The sequence below is a fragment of the Euprymna scolopes genome, chromosome 6 (genome assembly GCF_053919585.1).
Source record: "Euprymna scolopes isolate OS-2025 chromosome 6, ASM5391958v1, whole genome shotgun sequence".
Classification (NCBI taxonomy): domain Eukaryota; kingdom Metazoa; phylum Mollusca; class Cephalopoda; order Sepiida; family Sepiolidae; genus Euprymna; species Euprymna scolopes.
The window spans coordinates 18,126,095-18,148,955 of NC_136487.1; the positions used below are offsets into that span (position 1 = coordinate 18,126,095).

Here is a 22,861-nt window from a genome sequence, read left to right on the forward strand (position 1 = left end):
TTACAGGAATGGTCTAATCTCTGCTGATTTTGGGGGCCCCGGATAAAGATCCCTAGATCCATAAAATAACTGAAATATATTAGAAAGTAAACGAAGGAAATTTATAAAAAAGTGTACTTAAAATAGTTCAAACATTTAAATAATTATTTTTATTGGTATTTTTTAAAGATTTGAAATAATTAAATGTAATGAAAACAAACATCTCGCTGCTCAACTCCCTACTTAGTGGCGTTCTATAGGCATGGTCCCTAATTCACAGTCCCTTACATCTCACTGGCAATGCAACATGTTTGAAGTAAATATGAATAAAAAAGATAATGTCTAAAACATTTAAAAAAAATTTTTTTTTGTAGTCATTACGCTTGAGTAGTGAAGCGAAGCGCAGATTTACAAGCGGAGAAATCGTTAACTTGATGTCCGTCGACTGCGAACGAATCTATGAAAGGTTACAGGTTTTATGGATCCTATTGTCATCCCCGCTTGAGATTTCGCTCTCATTATACCTGCTCTACAAGATCCTTGGCGTTTCCGCATTTTCTGGACTAGCGATCATTGTTGGTTTAATCCCATTGAATTTGCTTGTCACAAAGTACACGGGACATTTTTCACTCGCCCAAATGAAGGTTAAGGATTACCGGCTGAATGTCTTCGGAGAGGTTATCAATGGAATCAAGGTACGAACTATGAGTTTCTTTTGTTGTCTCTTTACTTTAAATGTAGAATAATTTATTTAATTTTCTGCTTTTGATCCTATAAGAACACAGGATAGAGCAGGTGCTAATGTGATTGCAAGAATTAGTAGTGGTTGGAGTAAGTACAGGGAATTTCTGCTTTTCCTAAACAGCAGATTATTACCATTGTTGTGCAGCAGAAAAGCTTATCACAGTGTAATGATGTATGGAAGTGAAACCTGGCCAGTGAAAGTTGAGGACATGTGTTGTATGGAGAGAAATAATATCAGAATGATACGATAGATGTGTAATACGGGTCTTTTAGACTTGGTTTAGATCTGATAAATCTAATGCAAGATTAAATCTGGACAGTATAGGGAGATGTGTGCAGAACATGAGACTTTGATGGTATGGCCATGTTGAAAGAATGGATGCAAGTTTTAGGGTCATTCAATGCAGAACAGTTGAGGTAGCAAGTTCAGTTTACAGGAAAAGAATAAGGAAAACATTGGATGAAGTGATAAAAATTGACATGAGGAAAAGAAGGATAAATAAAGACCTGGCCAGAGATAGATTAGTTTGAAAGCTTGTTTGTTATTGATTCATGTTTAAGAAATATATATATTTTATATTTAACTGATTTAATCCATTCTAATACAGTAGAACTATGGGATACGGTGGCTCTAGGAAACAGTTTTTTCAGGTTACAATGTCGAATATGTTTTTCTGAACTCTGATTACCATATTTGCCCTGCCTTACTTATTTATAATGTTATTTGATTATATACATGTGTATTATATACTGTATAGTATTTTGTTATTAATTTTTAATGCCATATCTACTGTAGTCCTGTTATCTCTTTCATATTTTTTATTAATCAGAAATAGAGGAAAGCAGAAGTTTTCATTCTCAAAGTATGAAGTCCTTATACTGGTATCTAAATCACCAGGTACTAATTTTATAATAGGCAATTTTTTTTGTATGTCACTGGTAATGACCTATATTTGGGTTTGATATTATTAGGGCTATGGTAACAGCATATTCTTTTCATTGTTTTGACTCTCTAGTATATATCCGACACATCACATCAACCGAGAACCACATCACTCTATATAAAAGCATATAAGATATCAACAGATACACATTCGAGAGTCAAAACATTGAAAAGAATGTGCTGTTGTCCTAGCCCTAATTATTACTACATTTTATGGTGGTGTAAGAGTGAGAAGCAGTCATGTGACTGCACACTGTTCAGAGCTAGCAGTTAAAGATTCAAATGTGTATTTTCGTATTGCTGTCTGCAAAATCTCATATTTTTGCTTTCACAAAATGTCGCTTTTTCAGGTGCTCAAGCTGTATGCATGGGAAGCGTCATTTGAGGAAAAACTAAAAAATATTCGTCATAAAGAGATGAAATTGCTGAAAAAGTCTGGTCTTTTCCTTGCTTTCCTTTGGTTTATATGGACAGTCTCACCATTCATGGTATGTGGCATGATGTACAAGATTATCTCCCTTAGTTTATGGTCTTCCATAGACAGCAATAGGGTTATTGGTTTATGTTTTTAATATGTAGTAACCACACACACACACACACACACCTTAAAAGTTAAAGTTTTTTTTTTTTGTTATTTTACGTATGTGATTTTGATCCTAGAAAATGTCTGAAATTAAAGATTTAAACTTAAGGAGCCTTAAGAAAGAAGTAAAACTGTGGAAAGAAAAACGTGATGTTGCTAGTCTCCGTCTTTTCTATAAATACTATTATGACCTAGGTTCTTCAGGCTCGTTTGATTCATTGGTCTCGCGGTCTCCATCAATTCGCTGTCTTGATACCTCATTGCTTCCTATTCCAGTAGTTTCTTTTCAAGAACTGCAGGCTTGTGGAACTCTCTTCCTGCTCACTGTTTTCCTCCTACTTATAACCCTGATCTTTTCAAGAATAAGGTCAATAGACACCTCCTGTATTTGTGATTATCTTTTATCTCCTTTCATCAAATGGGTTCAAGTCTTGGGAATCTTGCTGAACTGGTATCAATCAAATTTAATGCAAATTTGAAATATGTAAATTTTCAAATGGGAAGTTGTCCATATTATAACTCCTAAAAACAATTGAAATATTTAAAATAAATTGAAATTTGATGACAACAATACAACTAATAAAGTAGACACAAGGCAAAGACGTAACGCCAATAGCAAAGAAGGATAACACAATGATCGGTTAAAGAGTATGTGTATCGTGTTTAATTGTTCTTATTTACTTGCATCCCCACGAGGACAGAGTTAAGCACAAGATCGGTTTTTAATGTAGAGGAAATCCAGCAGGGACACTCTGGATAGGAACAAAAATAAAAAAATTGTCTTAGTTATGAAGGATCTCTCTTTCACTGACAGAACAGAAATGGTGAAGTGTAGCATCATAACAGGTACTACACTGTGATCTTGTCCCAAAAGACCAAGAAAAAAAGGTAAAATGTACGGCAAGGGATTCGGGATCAGCCGGAGCAAGAACAGGCATCTAAAGAGGTTGAGATTTTTGGGTCTGTGAGGTAGGAACAGGTAGCTGGACATTGGAGGGCACTGAAACAGATAGCTGGATGTCAGTGGGCCGAGAGAAATGTATGGCTGGAAGCGCTGAAGCTGCAGGAGTGAGCTGGTGAGTCGTTGGAGTTGCTGCAGGAGTAAGCTGGAATTGCTAGAAGCTGCAGGAGTGAGCTGGAGAACCGCTGCAGTGAGCAGTGATTTGTGACCGTGACAGGCTTTCGCCTCCTTTTTGTCCCTTTCACATTAAACTAAATATAATCCATATTATTCACTGTTACATCAAGCAGATGTGTTTGAAAAATCTATAATGAAAAGTGAATTAGTTTAGGAGTAAATCCTATGCATCTAAATATGTAAATCTATACAATATCTAACTTTATATATCATGTCTGTCATGCATAAAATTATGAAGAAGGGATAAAAAGCTGAAGAGTAGAAAGCAATAATAATAATAATAATAAAAAAGATGGCAATAAAAAAAACAATAATAATCAAGAAATGTAAAGACAAAACAATTTTTTTAATTTACATTTTTCAATCTAAATTTTATCTTTCTCATCTACTTAATACCCATTCTGACAGAAAACATGAAATTATCTTGTCAAGAAATATTTTTCTTTATTTGTACATGTCTATTAGTGATACATCTTTGTTTGGAAATCTTTTAGATGATAATTTGTATTATTTGGATTATTCAGACTACTGTTCTCATCTTGAATGTTATTTGTACAATGTTTCGGTTAATATTTTCTACAAACTTTTTCAGGTGTATCTTGTTAAACTCTGAGACTTTTCTGTCAAATTCTCTTAATTTGAAAATTAGGTGGAAATTTTCGATTCTAAATATTTCTACAAGTTTTCTTAGCAAAGATGTCCACTTTAACAATAAAAAATGTTTAAAGATGCAACTATTGAAATTGTTTTAAACTTTCCGGACAATCCTATAATTCAGTAGTATTCGTTTTTTTTTTTTTTGATTTTTAAATTTTATTTTTAGGTGATGTTGGCTTCATTTGCTACATATGTGATGACCACTGGTAAAGCTCTTAATGCCCAAACAGCGTTTGTTGCACAATCTATATTCAACATGATGCGAGTTCCTATGAATCTTTTACCAGAGATGTTTATTAACCTTGCAGAGGTAATATCATAACCACTTCTTTATTCTTTACCAGATGTTGTTAATAACAAAACCGGTTTTGGTTGTTTTATTTTATAGCATATTAAACCTTAGATTATATAATGCCAAATGTAACAATTTTGGTAAAAAAGTTTGCAAGTTCTTATTAACTTAAAATATTTAGAGATTAATTTGTTCTGTAGGCAGTTTTTTTTTTTTTTAATATTCTACTAACGATTGTCGTTCCGGTGAACAAAAACAGCTACAATTCTTAATTCTCTCTGAAGAGATTTTTATTCTCGAAATATTGGTAATATATTAATTATTAACGTCTGGATTATATATTTTTTTTAATTTGCCTGGTAAAGACTTTCATAAAATAATTTCTATACTACACACAATGCTTCAAGCAAACTATAATTTCTATCAAAGAGTTATGTATAGTCGATTTAGATGAAGATAAAATGTTCAGGTATGCAGTGACAGTTTTGAAACTCGTGATAACTAGGGCTACAACAATAGAATATTTGTTTCATTGTTTTGACTCTCAAGTGTATATCCAACACAATCATAAACAGTTAATGAATTGAGAACCACATCACTCTATATAAAAACATAAGATATTAACTGATATATACTCGAGAGTCAAAATAATGAAAAAAAATATGCTCTTGTCATAGTCCTAATAACATTTTTTTTTGTTTTTCTACGTTTTATTCTGTTTTCTTTGCAGAGTTATGTTTCACTTAAACGACTGAAGACTTATTTCAATGCAGAAGAGATCAACCCGAACAATGTCCTCCATGAAGCTTGTGAAGGTGAGTTATTTATCTGAAAACAATATCATCGTCATCATCATTGTCATAATCATCATTGTCGTTGTTGTCATTATCGTCGTTGTCGTCATTGTCATCATCATCATCATCGTTGTTGTTGTCATCATTTTTGTAGCCTTAAAGAAGTGAAAAGAAATAAGACAACAAGGAGGTAGAATTAACAAAAGCATTCATTCACATAAAGTACAGAAATAATGGATTGCTAGAAACAGCTTCTAGCTTGATCATAGTGCCCTTGTCTGTTATCACAATTATCACTCTTCATAATGTTGAGAAAATTACATGTCGTGAGGAAATAGGGTAAATTTGCCAACAACAAATGTCATCCAGTTTAACTTCTGTTTTACATGTTAACATGTGTTGGACAAAAGATGTTATCAGAAGAGTACGAAAATTTTCCACATGCTTCACTGGATGCAGTTCATTCCTAGGTTCCCAAAATAAATCAAAACAGGAAAGATTTCACCGAGAAACTCTTCTCCCATCATGGTAAAGACCATTGTTGTTTCCTGATTATGTAGCTTTATTTAGACGCTATCATGGCTTCCAACCAGTCTTGAGAGATAATTGATTAACTCTTTAATGTAATTGTGAAGCAAGGGTTTTGCAATATCCTTACACTCTCCTGAACCAGCACTCCAAGACGACTGGAAACAATGTCGAGATAAGTGTGTGTGTGTGGGGTGAGCATACAGTACCTGGTATTCCCAAATGGTCGCCCATTTAGTATTGACTAGGATTAATATCATTTAACTCTGATGATCTAACGGGAACCGATGTGTCAATGTGATTATACTATAGTTAGATGCAGGTGTGTAAAAAAGAAAAATAAATAAAATAATAAAGAATACAAAATAAAAGTGAGAATCAAATTTTCATGTAAGGTTCAAGAATTAAGTAGGGAATGGAATTTTTCACTTAAAATAAAGTTAGATCGCTGCATATAGGAAGTCACTAGTGAAACAAGTCAGCTGATCCGATCTTCCTCTTTGTGTCTGACCTGGTATATTGGTACCCTATGCCAGTAAGTAGAGATTATGTTAACTAATATGAATTTCAGCAAGGGTTACATTAAGTACATGTCAAGATAACCTGGTGGCAAATGAAAATAGTGTAGCTAGCATGATTGAAGCAGAAAAGGGGGTCAATGGTCACCTTCCTAGACAAAACATACTAGAAATGCCGGTGTCGAATGATATTACATAGAATAGCAGCAATGATCATCTGATTCATAAGAAAATGAAGGATGTGCAAAAGCAGCTGCAGCAACACTTTTCATGAAAAGAAAATATAAAATGATCCGGTTTTAATTTTAAAAGGAAACTATGTTTATGAATTGGCCAATCAGTTATGGCTTATCATAAAATCTGGAAGAAATTTTTAGCATAGTGATTTGATTGAATGAGCAAAATATGAAGAATGATGTGTGTGAAGGTGGTTTTTAGTGTTAAGAATTTGTCCTGAATTTTTAGTGTTGAACAAAAATGAACCCCCTATGGGTTGATAGAAAGAAACTCATTTGATTTCAATAAGCTATTCATATTTCAGCAGAAAGTTGATCATGTATTGCCTAGGCAGACGATGATGCTTTATCTCATAACAACTGGACTGTTGTGTTGCTGAAATGTAGCAGTTGACCTGTCTCTCTCTCTCTCTTTTTTTTCTTGTTTGTTACATCTGTTGTCATAATAATAATAATAGTTGCTACGGGTTAAATTTGTTACATCTGTTGTCATAATAATAATAATAATAGTTGCTACGGGTTAATAAAATCTCCACTGTACACAATTTTGCATTTTAATATTTTCCTTTATTTTTGCAATTTAATTTTTTAAGTTGCTCTTAACTTAAAAGTAATCCTCCACTCTACAATAAAGATAAATGTGTATTTATTTGAATCTATTATTATCCAGCCCGTTACACAAAAGTTAGTAAATAAAATAAAAAGTTGGATAACCCCCTTGTATTAAATGAATTCGGGAAGAAACCCATTACTCTATTTCCATAATGAGACTTGTTCTTTCTCCTTTCTGTACAAATACATTTTTGCTTTCTTTTTTAAAACTTTCCAGTTTGAGACGTTTTCTTGATTTCTTATTTCTTTTTATTAACTTTACCAATCGAAACGTTATTTTATATGAACATTAGTGCGAAAAGTGAAGAAGCATAATTTTTCCCATCATTTCTGATGGAGAATGTACACTCGTATTACATATTCTATATACGTTTCCGTAATCACTTTGTGGCATAATTGTTCCCATATGAAACCATGTTATTATCTTGTCTTTTTTGTGGCTTCAGTTTGCATTGATAAATGAGTATGAATTTTTTTGTTTGTTGGTTGGTTTTCTTTTTCTTTTTTTTTTTTTTTTTTTACAAAGTAGTCACCATTTATCAAGACCCAGAGGCCACTTGAGGATAAGGATTAATGAGTACACAATAGTCAATGGGACGATAAAGTATTAATCATTAGTAGTGGACATTTGATAAATATGATTACTTAAGGGGACAGCTCGCCAAAAACTTGTTTATGTTGGACTTGAAAACGACCATATTGTAGTCGGCTCGAAAGCAACGAAACTGAATTGTTCCACAGGCATGCAGTTCTAAGAAAGAAGCTTTATGGAATCTATGTTTAGGTTTAGGCACAGAGTGGGGGGAAATTATTGATAGTGGTTTCAGAAAGACGAGTGTGTTTTTTTTTGTGTTTTCTTGGATTAAAGATCGGTATCCACCAATCAGCTTGCTTCATATATGCATAAGAACTTTTGTATTAACACATTTTTATTCAAGTGGCCACAGGAAGAGAATTTCACATTTCCACTGATAGACTAGCTTTGTATTTTGCTTAACTATCATGTGATTTGCTTGATCAATCGAGGCTTGCTACTCTCTCCTATTTACACTAACAATTTATCCCACCAAATTTCAGGTAGAACTAATTTGTTATAATTGAATATAGTTTTATTCAAGTGTCATATGAATCATTCCAGGAAAACCAGTTGTCATTGAAAATGGAACTTTTTCATGGAACAAAGCTGGAGAACCAATTCTTCATGGGTGAGATTTTATTTTTAATTTTGATGGCTTTGTGATTTTTGGTCTGAATCAGAATGATTTGTGGATTTTTTTTTTGTAGACATGAATTGTCTGAATTTAAATGACTTGGCAATTCTCATGGGGTGAGATTGTTTAAATTTAGATCATTTAATGATTCAGTCTGCATCTGGATGATTTGTTGATTGTTCGCAGAGAGATTTTCTCTGAATTCGGATGACTTGATTGTTTGTGGGTGAGTTTTTTTTTCTGAATCTGGATCGCTTGATGATTGTTCACAGGGTGAGATTTTTTCTGAATCTAAATTGTTTGTTGAGTGAGATTTTCTCTGAATTGTGATGATTTGATTATGGGTGAAGTTTGCTCTGAATCTGGATGACTTTGTGATTTTTCTTGGGATGAGTGTCTGAATTTTGTGGACATGGTGATTATCTGTGCAGTGACTTTTTTTTTTTTTTTTTTTTTTTAATTTGAATGACGTGATTCTTTTTAGAATGAATTTTGTCTGAATTAGATGAAGTATGTTTTATTTATTTAAAAAAAAAAACGAACTTTTTTTTACTCCAGAATCGACATTTGTGTGACGGAGGGTTCATTGACGGCAGTTGTCGGCCAGGTTGGCAGTGGCAAGTCATCTTTGCTTTCTTGCATTTTGGGAGACATGAACAAAATATCTGGAAGAGTTAATTTACAGGTAAGTGTTTTCTAAAAGTGTGCGTGTGTGCGGAGGTATGAGTAGCTTGAAGGTTTGAAAAATCCATGGGACAAGTTTACGGTTTAGCTAAGAGATATGTTTTTTTCTCTCCTTATTTTTAACATTCTCTTTCTTTCTTCTTCATCTTCTCTCATTGTAAAATTCTCATGTGCTTCTTATCTCCTCTTTCACCATTCCGACTCTGCCTGTCTTCTGCTCTTCAACGATATTCTCCACTCTATAATAATAATGCTTGGATTGGGTAAGGCATTTGGATCAAGCACATTGAAATGTACTCGCAAAATGGGCATATAATGGTTAGGGGATCATAGTAGTATTTATTTTTAATGCTCATTCAACTAACAATCTATCCATCTCAATAACCATTAGTCTTAAATGGCTTTTATCCTTAATAATAACTGATAAGAATTTTACAAAGCTTTTTGTAACAATTATTTATCTCTACTATTATAAAAAGGAATTTTATGTGTGCGTGTGTGAGTTCATTCCCTATGGATTCTGAACAAGCTGGGGGTGGTTTTTAAAAAAGTTCACTTGAAGGTATTTGATATGTGGGAGTGTTATGTAGGTTTTGTATCAGAATGCATCTAATAAGTATTAAAAATCGATAATCGAAAAAATCGAATTAAAGAAGGAAGTCCAATTTTTACCAAAGTTAACACTTTTATACAACCTAACGTCACAAGTGCATTTAAGAAGTTTTAGCACCGCACAAGCAGAAAGACCCACTCTATAAAATCAACTGTAAATTCTTTTATGATATAGGGCCACGTTCGGAATATTTCTTTTTAGAGGACAATTAAACCAAGATACATAACTTTTGCATTTTAAATTTACAGATAATTTTATAAAATCAACAGTAGATTCTCTACAGTGCAATGTAGACTACAATGTATTATGGATTAAATCAATGTGGGGAGGCATGGGAAGCTTCCTCCCAGTACACTAGTTAGGTGGTCCCTAACTAGAAGGGGCGATCAATCAATTTGATTTAAAAAAAAAATGGTTGATTTCACCGATTTCAGTGACAATAAAAGTATAAAAGGGTGGAATGGAACATTTGTTGATCCTCATTCAATCCTGGAAAACGTCGGTTCTCCTTGCTAATGAAGTCGTAAATACCTTAAAAATAAAACTATATTTAAGTCATCCAATCAAAACCCTTGTTGCCATAGTTATTATTGATCTATTTTCTCCTTTACTTCATTTGAATTTTATTTAACTTCCCTTCTGTCCTATTTTTCTCCTTTCTCTTTTACTTCCTCTTTTCTCTTGCTTTACTGCCATTACTACTACTGGCATTTGTTGTAATAACTCAAAAATGAAAAAATATAACGTCTATAGCTTACTGAAGAAGGCCGAATTAGGCCGAAATATTTTATTTATATTGTTTTCATTCATTGAAAAAGCGAAAATCATTTGGCAATAAATTTGTTTTTAAAAATGATTTCGTATATAATTTATATATATTAATTTTTCTCTTATCTGGTTTTACAGGGAAGCATTGCATATGTACCACAGGAAGCTTGGATCCAAAATGCCACCATCAAAGACAACATTCTGTTTGGAAGTCCTTACATCAAAAGGAAATATGAGAAAGTTCTAGAAGCATGTCAGTTACTACATGACTTGGAAATTTTACCCGGAGCTGACATGACGGAGATTGGTGAAAAGGTGAGAATACTGTTCCTACTCCCATTTTAGGTAGTATAGGATAAAGTCCCTACTTATTTCTCTGGACACCCATACACAGCCATCACTGGTCGAAGAGAATTGAGAATGGTGGTGACTATGTAGAAAAATTAATTCTGAAGCACAAACGATCACTCATTGTAATGGTACCACTCCCGTCTTCATAGCAAAGTTTTATTGCGAGTTAAAAAATAGGATGCATTACTTTTAGAATGACCTGTATACATTAAAAGTAAAGTTTCCGAATGTGATCACTAGGGCTATGACAACAGCATATTCTTTTCATTGTTTTGACTCTTGAGTATATATCCGACACAGTTAGACACAGTTAATCAACCGGGAACTACATCACTCTATATAAAAGCATATAAAATATCAACGGATACACACTCGAGAGTCAAAACAATGAAAAGAATATGCTGTTGTCCTCGCCTTGTGATCACCTAGCATAGAAAATAGGTTGATTAAATAGTATAATGTTAGTGCGAAATTCAAAAATGAATTTATAAACTTTCAATGGGCAGATAGAATATAATGATGGGAGAAACAGTATTTTCTGGAAGAGACATTCTACAAAAAAAAAAAAAAAAAAAATGAAAAAAAACCCCATTAATTTTCATTAATTTGTATTTTATGTACGAGTTTGTTATTGACAAACCGGATATTAAACGGTTGAATGTCTTTCATTTATTGTCAGGGCATCAATTTGAGTGGTGGTCAGAAGCAGAGGATCTCTCTTGCTCGGGCTGTGTACGCGGACGCTGACATCTATCTGATGGATTCACCTCTCAGTGCAGTGGACGCACATGTTGGCAAAGAGTTATTTGACAATGTCATCTCCGCCAATGGATTACTGAAAAGAAAAGTGAGTTATAATAAGAAACCGATTCTTTTATTTTATCTTGGAATTTTGAAACTAGAAAAATTTAAGATATTATTCCTATTATATATCTCATCATTGAAGAACTCTCTCTCGTTCGTACTCTTTTGTGTACCTCTTTCTCTCTCTCTCTCTTTCTCTCTGTCCTTTCTCTCTCTTTTTCTCTCTCTCGGGCCTCTCTCTCTCTCTCTCTCCCTCCCATTTGCTTTTACTTTATCTTTTTCTCCTGTGTGTCGATGCTCCTTTTCTCTTTTTTGTGTTCAGTTTTGAAACCACAAAAAGTTTTATTCCAATCATAACATTAAAGAATCCCCCCTCTCTCTTCCTCCCCCTTTCTCTCTCTCTCTCTCTCTCTCTCTCGTGTGTCAGTACTCTTTCTTTTGTACGTCCGTACTCTCTCTCCCTTTTTCTTATGTGCATATGCTCTCTCTCTTCTTTTCAGTCTCATTCACCCATATTCTTTTTTTTCTCTCCCTCTCTCCTTTATATCTCTCTTGCATCTGTTTTCTTTTACATGCATTATTTCTCTCTCTCACTGTCGTTTTCCTCTCTCTCTCTCACACACACTGACGCATGTATATTCTTTGTTTCTTTTCTAGACTCGAATCTGGATAACTAACGCTATCCAGTGGCTTCCTCAAGTAGACACAGTGGTTGTGATGAGTGGTGGTTTCGTCACTGATGTTGATTCCTACGAAAAACTCATAAATAAACGCGGCCAATTTTCTGAGTTCTTAAATACTTACATGTTTCATCAATCTGACAGCAACGGCCACACCGATGATGAACAAATAGCAGGTACATCTGCTCTCCTCCTCATACTTTATTCTTCTTTATTTATAACTAGCCATGGTGCCCGGCGTTGCCCAGGTGTTTGGAGGTGTGTTGAGCAAAAAAAAAAAAAAGTGGTAGTGGGCAGGCTCGAACTGGAAAAAAAAAAAAGAAAAAAAAGTGACGTGTTTGCTGTTACATCCATTGCCAAACCGGAAGTGTCGAAGGTTTAAATTATGGCTAGTCAATCGAAAAGAGGGGATGACTTTCGAAAATATTGGTGAATAAAAGCGACCTCCTCCTTGTAGAAAAGTGCCCAGTTGAGGGTGACGGAATTAATGTTTGAATCAATTTTTCAATATTTGTCATTTGAAGGGCTGAGCTTCAAAACGATACTGATCTTGTGAAAATCCGCCGCCTCTGTCGAAAGTTATAGGCAGGCATACATACAAACATACATACATAAATTTAAACAGATAGGTGAGATTTATATTATAGAAGAATACCTCACCGTATAAGTGAAAATTCCATAGGGCTATCAACAATAGGTTAAGAAGTGAAGTAGCTTATTCTTCGATACAGAATCATTTCGAATGAAATAAATTTTATTTTAAAGTTGTTTAGTAGTTTTATTGTAAAATATATACACTATTAAAGTCATGAGGCTTTTCCAGTTTTTACATTATGCAAATAGAAACATGATTGGCTGACACAAGAGGAATAGGCATAGTACACATTACAAAAGCAGTAGTTTTTAAAATGTTAATACACGAGTTCAAATCTCATGTAAGTCAAGGATTTTTTTTAAACTGGAGAGGTGTTTTATAAATTTAAAGGAATCAGTATAATATAATAACATAAAATAGCATAATTTTTCTTTTTTTTATTGTGATCTTTGTATTTTGATCCACAAAAAAATGATAAAAGCTATTCAGCATTTATTTACAGTGAATTATTTTTTGCTGAACAGCATAATTTCTAATGTTTTTGCGAGTAAAAACATATTTGTATTCATCGTAGTTACTTACTCTTTCATTCAAATACAAATAGTGTATTTTTTGCACAAAATTTCACAAATATATTTCTTCAGAGAAGCTAAATTAAGATGAAAATTGACATAACCAGGTACCATATTCAATGAGCTGGTAAAAACGTTCTGTAAATTCGTATTTTATTTATTACTAGCAAGGAAACCTAATGTTGCCCGGGATTGAATGAGGAGCAACGAATGTTCCACGCTTACAATACTTTTGTCATTGAAATTGGTGTAATCGTCCAATTTTCAATCAAATCAATTAAGTGCCTGCTCTAGTCAGAGACCCTCGATGGTGCACTGGGAAGAAGCTTCACATGCCTTCTCACAGTGACTGACTTAGTCTGCAATACATTGTAATCCACATTGCACTAGAGAAAACATACTGTTGATTTTATAAAATTATTTTATATAATGGCTTGAATTAAGGTTTAAAATGCAAAAGTCAAGTATCATGGTTCAATTGTACTCTAAACAGAAACATTTAAACATACTGTTGATTTTTTATATGCTGGCCTCTTCTGCTTGGTGATGAAACTTTTCAAATACACTTGCAATGCTAGATTGTACAAGGGTATTAACTTTGGTAAAAATCGAATTGTTTCTTCTTTAATCAGATTTTTTCAATTATCAATTTCTGATAGTTATCAGAAGCATTCTGATATAAAATCTAAGAACACTCTAAAACACATAAAATACATTTGTGTCAAATTACAAAATAATCGCCCCAGCCGTTTCAGAGTCCGTAGAGAACACACACACACACAAGTTGCCTTTTATACATAAGTAAAGCTTTCTGAATTCATTGACTTATTCTGAAAATGATTTACATTAAAACAATTTAAACTTTATTAGCAAATTTGTTCCAAAATTATTTTTACGCTATTAAACAAAAAATCTAATTGTGTGATAGATTTAATTTTTGAATTCTTTCTTTACTAATAAATTTCCAGTGCTAGCAAAGATATAAAAAAGTGTTTCTTATAGAGAAATTCTATTATTTCAAAAGTCTTGGGTAACTCCTCATTCTTATCTCTAGTAAAGTAGTTATTAATGTTGGGACGATTAATCTGGATCAGAATTGGGAAAATTTCTGCCTATTTTCCGATTTCAAAACCGATTCCCTTTTTTTTTTTTTTTTTAAAACAAAACCTTCCACTGCTGGTAATAATTATAAAATAATAAATATTTATTGATTTTAAACTGCCAGTAAAGCTAAAATCTCTAGATCGCCTTCTAGAGGCATATTTTTACATTTGAGAAAATATATGCACATGTTTTTTTACAGTAATTGGGAAAATAATAGCCAATTTATAGATAAATATTTAGAGATTGATAAAGAATCGGAATCGCTAACTGTATCAGAATCGGGGAGAAATATTGGAATTGTCTCATCACTATTAGTTAAACCTAATATTCGTTCATTTCATATGAATCAGGTGGTTCTATTATTGACATTGGTTTCCTTGATATCTTTCTAGTAAGAAGTATCTCATGAAAAATATTAGGTACTTATGAGAGCGACTATGTGAAGGTTCCAACATCCTAACTGAAAGTGTTTCTGTGAAATGAACTGAATTTGAACTTAACACACTTAAGTCATCAGTTCATGTTGTTAACCCTTTAGCCATCATCACCTTCAAACCTAATATAATGATTAACCTTGGGCCACACTGTTTTGGTCGTTTTGGAAACAGATTAGATTTGATCTCTATGAACTGCAAAGTGGACAAATGATATTTTGCACAAGTAATTATGTAACGTTGTCGCTGGCTCCATCATTTTAATATGCATGTATATTGGCGATTCACATGCCAAGTTAATGTCGTGTCAGCATTTAAACATGAGCGTGATGTCACAGAATGAAATACATACATAGGCATCAAGAGTAAAAAGAAGAGAAAGAAAGAAAAAGTGAAAAAAGCTTTCTAATCTAAAACATGTTGGTCTTAGAGAAGAATTGCGGTAACACAACAGCTGAAGGTCTGAAATTTGAAAACATCTAAAGAATGGCGAATTTCTGTTGTAAATACATGTCGGCAAATTGCGTGTGAAACTGGACAAAATAAATAACTTTTTTTTCTTTCACCTAAAGAAGTTGGCATCAAAGTTTTGTTTTCTGTGCAAAACTCTACATACAATGTGTTGGGTTCATTTTAAAAGTAATAACGTTACAATCATCGACAAATAAGTGAGTTGGTATTTCGTTTACTTTTTTGTCGTGTGTGTGTGTGTGGTTAAAATGGAATTTTAGTTTCAGGTGTAATGCCTATTTCTTTTTTCTCAACCAATCACATATAAAACATTTTTTATTATAGCAATAAAGACTGATTTGAAACCTACATAAAGCAGCCTCCAATAATTCTTACTTCTGAAACACAAGCTAAATATCATTTTAAATCTATATACAGTTCTATTTTTACAAATGATACTACTTGAGGTACAATAGCTAAGATTTGTTTTTTATTCAATTTTCATCTCAGACAAGACACAGTGCCACTTTGGAGTAGGGGCTACTATCGGGGACATAAGTTGCAGGGGTATTATGATGGGAGATGAGTGGCAAGATGTCTGTTCACATTACACTTGAACTTCTGCATGTCAGTACAGTTGGAAAAGCAGAATCCCGGAAGTGAGTTCCAAAGTTTAGCAGTTCTGAGGAAGAAACTATTGAAGTAAAAGGCTTTCTTACATGTAGGGATCTCTATTATGAAAAGGTGGGATTTAGCTGCATGTTGGGTTTGTTGGGAGTGTTCATGTCGAGGGGGTACAAGTGCTTGTAATTCGTTAGAGCATTCACCATTAAAGTACTTGTAGAACAGGCAGAGGGATGCAAATTTCGTCGATGGGACAGAGGCTGAAACCTAGATGACAGTTCAGGTTGGCGACTCTTTTGAACCCTTTCCAGGAGTGAGACTAGTAGCAGATACACCAGCCCAAATGTGACAACAGTACTCCATACATGGGTGAATGGTGACCTTATAGAGGTACAGGATACTTTCAGGCATAAGTAGTTTTCTAGCACAGTAGAGGGAGCCCACCTTCTTCGCAGCAGCCTTGGCAATGCTCTCAATGTATCTATTCCAGTTCATATTCCCTGTAAACGTTTGGCTGAGGAGTTTAAAAGAAGTACTTTCAGGTAATGTGTTCTTGGCCATTGCTATTGGTGGTAGAGGTTTCTTGTAACTATTAAAGGAAACAAGCTTAGTCTTGGCAGCATTGAATGTTACCATCCATTTTTGTCCCCATTCCACTATAGATTGGAGGTCGTCCTTCCTCTAGTGTTTCTGCTATTTCCTTAGATATGTGTTCATCTGTTTTCCCCTCGTGCCTGCTATAGAGAGTGGTGTCATCAGCAAATATACCCATCTCGGAGACAATTTTATCAGGGAGGTCATTTATGAATATCAAGAATAATAAAGGTCCAAGGATAGACCGCATTTATATCATTGTTTAGATGTACGACCGTCGAGGACAACCTGGATTTTTCTTACTTAAGAAGGATTTAATTACATTATGTATTCTTCCAGTGATACCATATGATCTAATTTTCCTTAGAAGACCATCATGCCATACCCTGTCAAAAGCCTTAGATATATCTAGAGCTATTGCTCTACCCTCCCCTGTTTTGTCCAGTGAACGGTATATATGTTCAGAGATTAGTTAGGATATCTGCTGTGGAACGGGCTTAACTAAATCCATTCTGTTTAAGAACTGCTTCTATAGCAAGTAATTGCAATCTACTATAGATACTATAATGCAAAGAACATCATCGTTAAACGGTTCGAATGCAGAGGAGACTGATGAGCCACGATCATTGATACCCGCAGAAACAGATCTGATACAATTTTATTAAGCTCTATTTTACTATATGAAGAAATATTGAGCTTTGTGTTATACCTATACAATGGAAAATGGACTGATAAAATGTAATGATTTGAATCTAATCCATGAAAAATATTACCAGGCAGACAATATAAATAACTTATTTAATATATAATATTAACCCGAATAAAATCACATTTCTCAAACAAATTAAAATATATTCAAAGATCCTTCAAATGTTTTTCATAAACTAAATTAATCTCCAATAAAACTTTGTTCAAAAACGGCTTAAAATGACTAAATAAACATTAAACTAAACAATCAAATTAAGTATAAAATTTCAATAATGCAGTGATGTTTTTTATTTTTTGCTTGCAGCTAAACCCTCAATGAGTAAACTAAATAGACAGATATCGGCCCTGTCAGATGTCTCTGAGTCGAATATGTTGTCACTTAGGTAAGTACTCATGTAACGTAGTCTGATTCTGTCATTAAATGACGACTCACAAGCCAAGTCAGCATTTTAAGCTGTGACATGCGTGTGATGTGAAATGGAATACATATATAGGTATAGGGATCAGAAAGAAAGGGGAAGCAAAGGGAAGAAAAGGAAAAGACGCACGGCAAGCACATGAGTTTCATCTTCTTACTCCTTCAATTAAGAGTCTGCTGTGTCTGGTGCCATGTATTGAGATCAAGCTGTGTCTGGTGCCATGTATTGAGGGCCAGTTGATGTCAGTTAGCAAGGACAACAATGTTACATTCAATCAATTTCTTAATCCAATACTGTATTATCTGTTGCAAGAAAATGTGACCGTTTTATCCATTTTAATTTTTTTGTACAAATTTCTATAGTTATCTTGATTGGTTTACTTAGTAACTGGTCATTTCATAGCCGGTAACTTTCAAGATGGTGTCTCTTTTCTGATTAATGCATGACTGGGTTATGAGTGAAGCTAGTATAATACTGAATTACCCAAAACAGATAATGAAGCTAGATCACTAGTGACCGATCTTAAACTATGAACATATATGTTTTCAATGAGATTCTATCTTCTTGCTTCTTGTTAATATGTGAAAATTACAACATAAAAGAAAACAAGTTCTCAGAAGTCACCTGACCGGAAAGAAGAGGGAACTTCCGGGAGGACATAAAGTGACGAACAGGCAATCCAATTGGTAACAGTTATATTTTATTTGGAGCTAACATCTCCCTTTAAAATCTAATCATTCTCAGTGAAACTTTTACTATTGGTGTTGCCTTTCAATAAACATTTTTTATTACAGTACACAGCATAATCGAGTTGACACACTAGTTCTTGTTAGATCACTGAAGTTAAGCAACAGGGAGCCTGGCCAGTACCAGATGGGTGACAATTTGGGAATGCTAAGTGCTATATGTCATCTTCCCATGACTAAGATATACATGTGACTGGGGACCACTTGTGAATTTGATATTCCCTAGAAACTTCCTTTTTCAGAGGAACTTGGCACAACCTGCCCGGGACTAATATCACACCAGGTATTATCTGTTCGTTTTAAACTGCAGAGTGATCAACAATCCTACTTCCTGCACATGCGATTAACGCATAAAAGTACTCCCAAAAATGCAAGATTGAGTTACTGGTGGAGCTAACATAAAGTTAATCAAGAGTTAAAGATGCTGACAAAAATATTTGTTTTTTATCACATATTCATAAAGGAAAGTTTAGTAAGGTTTTGTTTATTTTGATGAGATAGAAACGCTTCCTTTTCAAAAGAAATATCAGTACTCATTTTCTTGCCTGGTGTATCACTGTTGCATGGAAAGTGGACCTTAGGTTTACGTTTGGCAGCCTCGTAACTTTCACTTGCCTTATCTTGTCTTTTAGTCCTTGCATTCTATGAGCAATGTTTCTGGCAAAGGGGGAAGAATTGCTGTTTTCTAGGTCGAAATCTGTCAACAATTATTGTTGACTGATCATTATTTATTTTTTTTTTTTTTCAGCTCTTTATATCAAGTAGTTTCAGGTCTAACTCTAACCGTAACCCATGCCATGCCAGGTGAATGAACGATGAGAGGATAAAAACAAAATTTATATGGTTAGCTTGCAACCAGCTCTAGACCAGTAAGAATACCTTTCCTACCCCACATGGATGTCTTCGAGTGAGATATAAGAGCAGGTGGCATTGACGCAATATGCTGGGAGTCCATGGTTGAAGACTACAGCTGCTGAAGATCTATAAAGGTGTACACCAAGAAAGGTGAAGAAAGGAGACATTGGTAGTGGAGGGAGAGGAGAGAGTGTAGACAGCAAGATGCTGCAACGGAGCTCTTGCAACTAGACACCACCAACATCTGTGGCATCTACAGCAGAGCCTACCAATCCAGGATAGGCTTGGACAGTCTCAGCAGACACTACAATTCTGCAATGGACTAAACTGAGACAAAACTCTGTCTCCTGAAACGGACAGATGCCAACAGTTATATCCCTTAAATTATTTGATTCATTAACAAATTTTTTTTTACATTTTTCTTCTGTTCTTTGTATTAATAAGTTTGTGATCAATTCTTGTGTGTTTGTGTTTCTCATCTATACGTGACTTACACATTATCATTTTTATTTATTTTTTTGCCTATTTTTGACATTTTATTTTTAATTTAAATAAGTTAAAAATGTGTAACAGATGAATCCCAGGCAACTCCAAGCAACTGTACCTTGTAAGTATGACGGTCGCTCCAAAAAGTAAATTTTTTTTTTTTTTTTTTTTTTTAACTCAAAATGTTGAAGAGCTACAAAAACTGCAGTGGTACCATTAAAACGAGTGACCTTTTGAATATATTTTTCTACATAGTCATTACTATTCTCAGTGCACTTTTGCTAGGGATGCAATGATAGATCTCTGCTTTTGACACATGTCCGTGACAGGGGTCGTTTTCTTAGTCTCACACCGCCAGTATTTGCAACAGAGAGATGAAATTTCAGGTTATGCATGCATAAGTTCAGTCATCATAATAATGCAATTTGCAGTCCCCTTTTATTTACTCGAACGAAATAAAAAATAGGAGGTATTACTTTTGGATTGTCCTCTTGTATATAATTTAGAAAATCATATGAAATAAATTTTGTCATTGCAACTTTTTTGGCTATTGAGCTAAGATATGATTCTATTCAGTCTCTGAAGGTCCACCTTACATGGCTTTACCATCTTTGAGAAGAGGTTAGTTTTTTGTTAATTATCTGAGGAGCCCCTACCAGGGAATGCCGATCGGACTGTTCAGGCTTATTTGTACACCAGAGTGTGCTACTCTAAGTGTGCTGGCTTTTCAAAACCGTAGCTGACCTTGTCTTACGTGCTGAAGAGAAGGTAAATAAAATATTGTTATGTATAATAACGACGACTCTCTCTACCCAGGCAATGCCAAGTAACCCTTCTAACATATTATTCATTCTTATTTCTTGTGTATTTTTAGTTGTAGAAGTTCAAAGAATGCCACAATAATAGGACAGAATCTTACAGAAGAAGAATACAAGCAAGAAGGATCCGTAAGTTGTTTTGAAAACATTTTTTTTACCCAAGAATGGAAGTCAGTCAATCAGGTTAGGAATTCTTCTCAGATTCTTCTCTCTCGTTCTTGTAAATAAAAAAAACAAAAAAGAAATTGTCAGAATTCCTTCTCACCAACGTCGCAATCTGTATCACTTAAACTGTAATTCACAACACCAACTTTACACGTCTGTACTCTATCGGCTGTCAAAAACTCGGTCCTCTTCAATTTGTTCTTACAGCTGTTTCTCCTCTCATATGCAAATTAATGCCACAATGTAAAGAATCCATCTATAACTTCAAATTTTTCTTTTTCCTTCTCTGATCTTGTCACCTGACAAGTTAAACAGAAGTGTGACAACTTGCATGAGTAATATCTTCTATTAACCCCCCCCCCCAAATTACTATCACACAGATGGCAAGGAGAGGGTGATCGTCTTCGATAGGTACTTTTGCGTAAGATCAGAGAAGTAGCTTCCTCGTTTCCATCTTCCTCAGCACAACCATCATCATCGCCATTTATCGATTCCATCAGATTCTCGTTTGGTTCTGTAGGCAGTGTTTCTGAGCTTATCATAAGATGTAACATCATCTTTGAAAGGTATGTTCTTTTCCTCATCATCCTTTGAGGTAGAAGCTGTGCAATGCGAGTAGACATCTTTCACATGGCATGGGACACCATCAACTAACATGGTCTGAGGACTTATTTCATCTATTTTTCAACTGCCAAATCTGATGGTGCACCAAGCATACAAGGGTTTTACCAATACATGGTTTCCCACTTTATACGAGGGTGTCAATAACTCTAATCAGTGATCGTGTGACACCCATCCGTATTATACCCTGTTCATAGTGATATATCCCATTGACTGGTGCAGTTGGTGTTGCATCATCCTTGGGTGTCACATTATGTTAGTATACAGCTTCTGGAATTGAACACTGCATCCTGGCTGCAATTCTTTTGATGGTGCAGTGACACCGCTCCACTATTGTGACTAAACCCATGCAAGTGTAAAACTGTCAGTTGGTAATTGAAAAAACAAACAAACAAATTAATATATTTATTGTTATCAAGAATACCAGGCAATTCTAATCATCTTGCTAGTTGTCCTGACTCAAATCAAAGCAAGGGAATTTAAATTCAGCTAGTCTGATTTGAAAATGATCATAATATTTGATTTATTGTTTGGATTTTGTCAAGGCAAATATGAATCCGAGGTCAAAATTTCAAAACTTGCTTGGCATGGGAAACCTTCGATAGGAAATTTAGTTAATTAATATGCATACGTAATGTTGGCAATTTGGCCAATTAGGGGGAGTTCAGTGGCTGAACAGAAGATCAGGCCGTGTCAACCCTACACTGCTACCTGACTATAAAAAGTGATGCAAGAGTGTTCCCGGACAAGATGTAAGTGAGGTGCAACCAACAATGCTCAGCTCTCCTTGACTCGGGCTGCTCACATACTATAGTGAATGTCAGACTGTGTCGAACCTGGAATAAGAAAAACATCAAAGTCACCACAATAGGCGGCAAGACACAAGCATGCTGTGAAGCCAGAACCATACGAACTCTAGTGTGGCTGTGGAAATCGATGTGTTGCTAACACAAGAGGATTTGCTGGGGTTTGACTTATTGCTAGGATATGATGCCATCAAGGCACTGGGGGGAATTGTCATTGAATGAGACGGGAGCATGCACTTTTTGGAAGCCCTAGTGTGTGCTGTGGTTCACATCGATTGGCCTGATTTCAAGGTGGACTATGACCATCGACAAAAGGCCTGGACTGCATCATGGAAGTGGACTGAAGGAAGGGCGCCAACCAAACTTGAGAATGGCTTCACAGAGTACCCCATACCTGACGAAGCTCATGATAAATACAAGCAAGAGCTTGAGGCGTGGGTTTGAGATGGATGGTTGATCCCCTACCCTGATGACAAGCTTGGACCTCCCAAAGATCTGATACCCTTAATGGTAGTGGTCCAGCATAATAAGTCGAAAGTGAGACTGGTGCTGGACTATCGTGAACTCAACAAGCACATTGAAGCTTACACTGCTGGTGTGTGTGCCAGCAAAGTGAGGGAATAGTGCCAGAAAGGCTCCAATGTGTCAATATTAGATTTGTGAAAGGCTTATTTGCAGGTGGATGGACGTTGTGGCCTTCCAGACAGTATGGTTCCAGGGTCAGTGGTA

At 34.8% G+C, this 22,861-nt stretch overlaps 1 protein-coding gene across 1 annotated transcript in view; it reads left to right on the forward strand.

The window, feature by feature from the left end:
* LOC145277555 (multidrug resistance-associated protein 1-like) overlaps positions 1–22,861 on the forward strand; it is a 131,266-nt gene that overhangs the window by 66,389 nt on the left and 42,016 nt on the right. Inside the window, exons 10-20 of the mRNA XM_080129027.1 lie at positions 354–674; positions 2,017–2,154; positions 4,211–4,354; positions 5,067–5,151; positions 8,163–8,229; positions 8,794–8,920; positions 10,439–10,615; positions 11,331–11,498; positions 12,113–12,311; positions 17,521–17,599; positions 20,597–20,669. Of these exons, the coding sequence (XP_079985153.1) occupies positions 354–674; positions 2,017–2,154; positions 4,211–4,354; positions 5,067–5,151; positions 8,163–8,229; positions 8,794–8,920; positions 10,439–10,615; positions 11,331–11,498; positions 12,113–12,311; positions 17,521–17,599; positions 20,597–20,669 (1,578 nt within the window). The remainder of the gene's footprint in view (positions 1–353; positions 675–2,016; positions 2,155–4,210; positions 4,355–5,066; positions 5,152–8,162; positions 8,230–8,793; positions 8,921–10,438; positions 10,616–11,330; positions 11,499–12,112; positions 12,312–17,520; positions 17,600–20,596; positions 20,670–22,861) is intronic.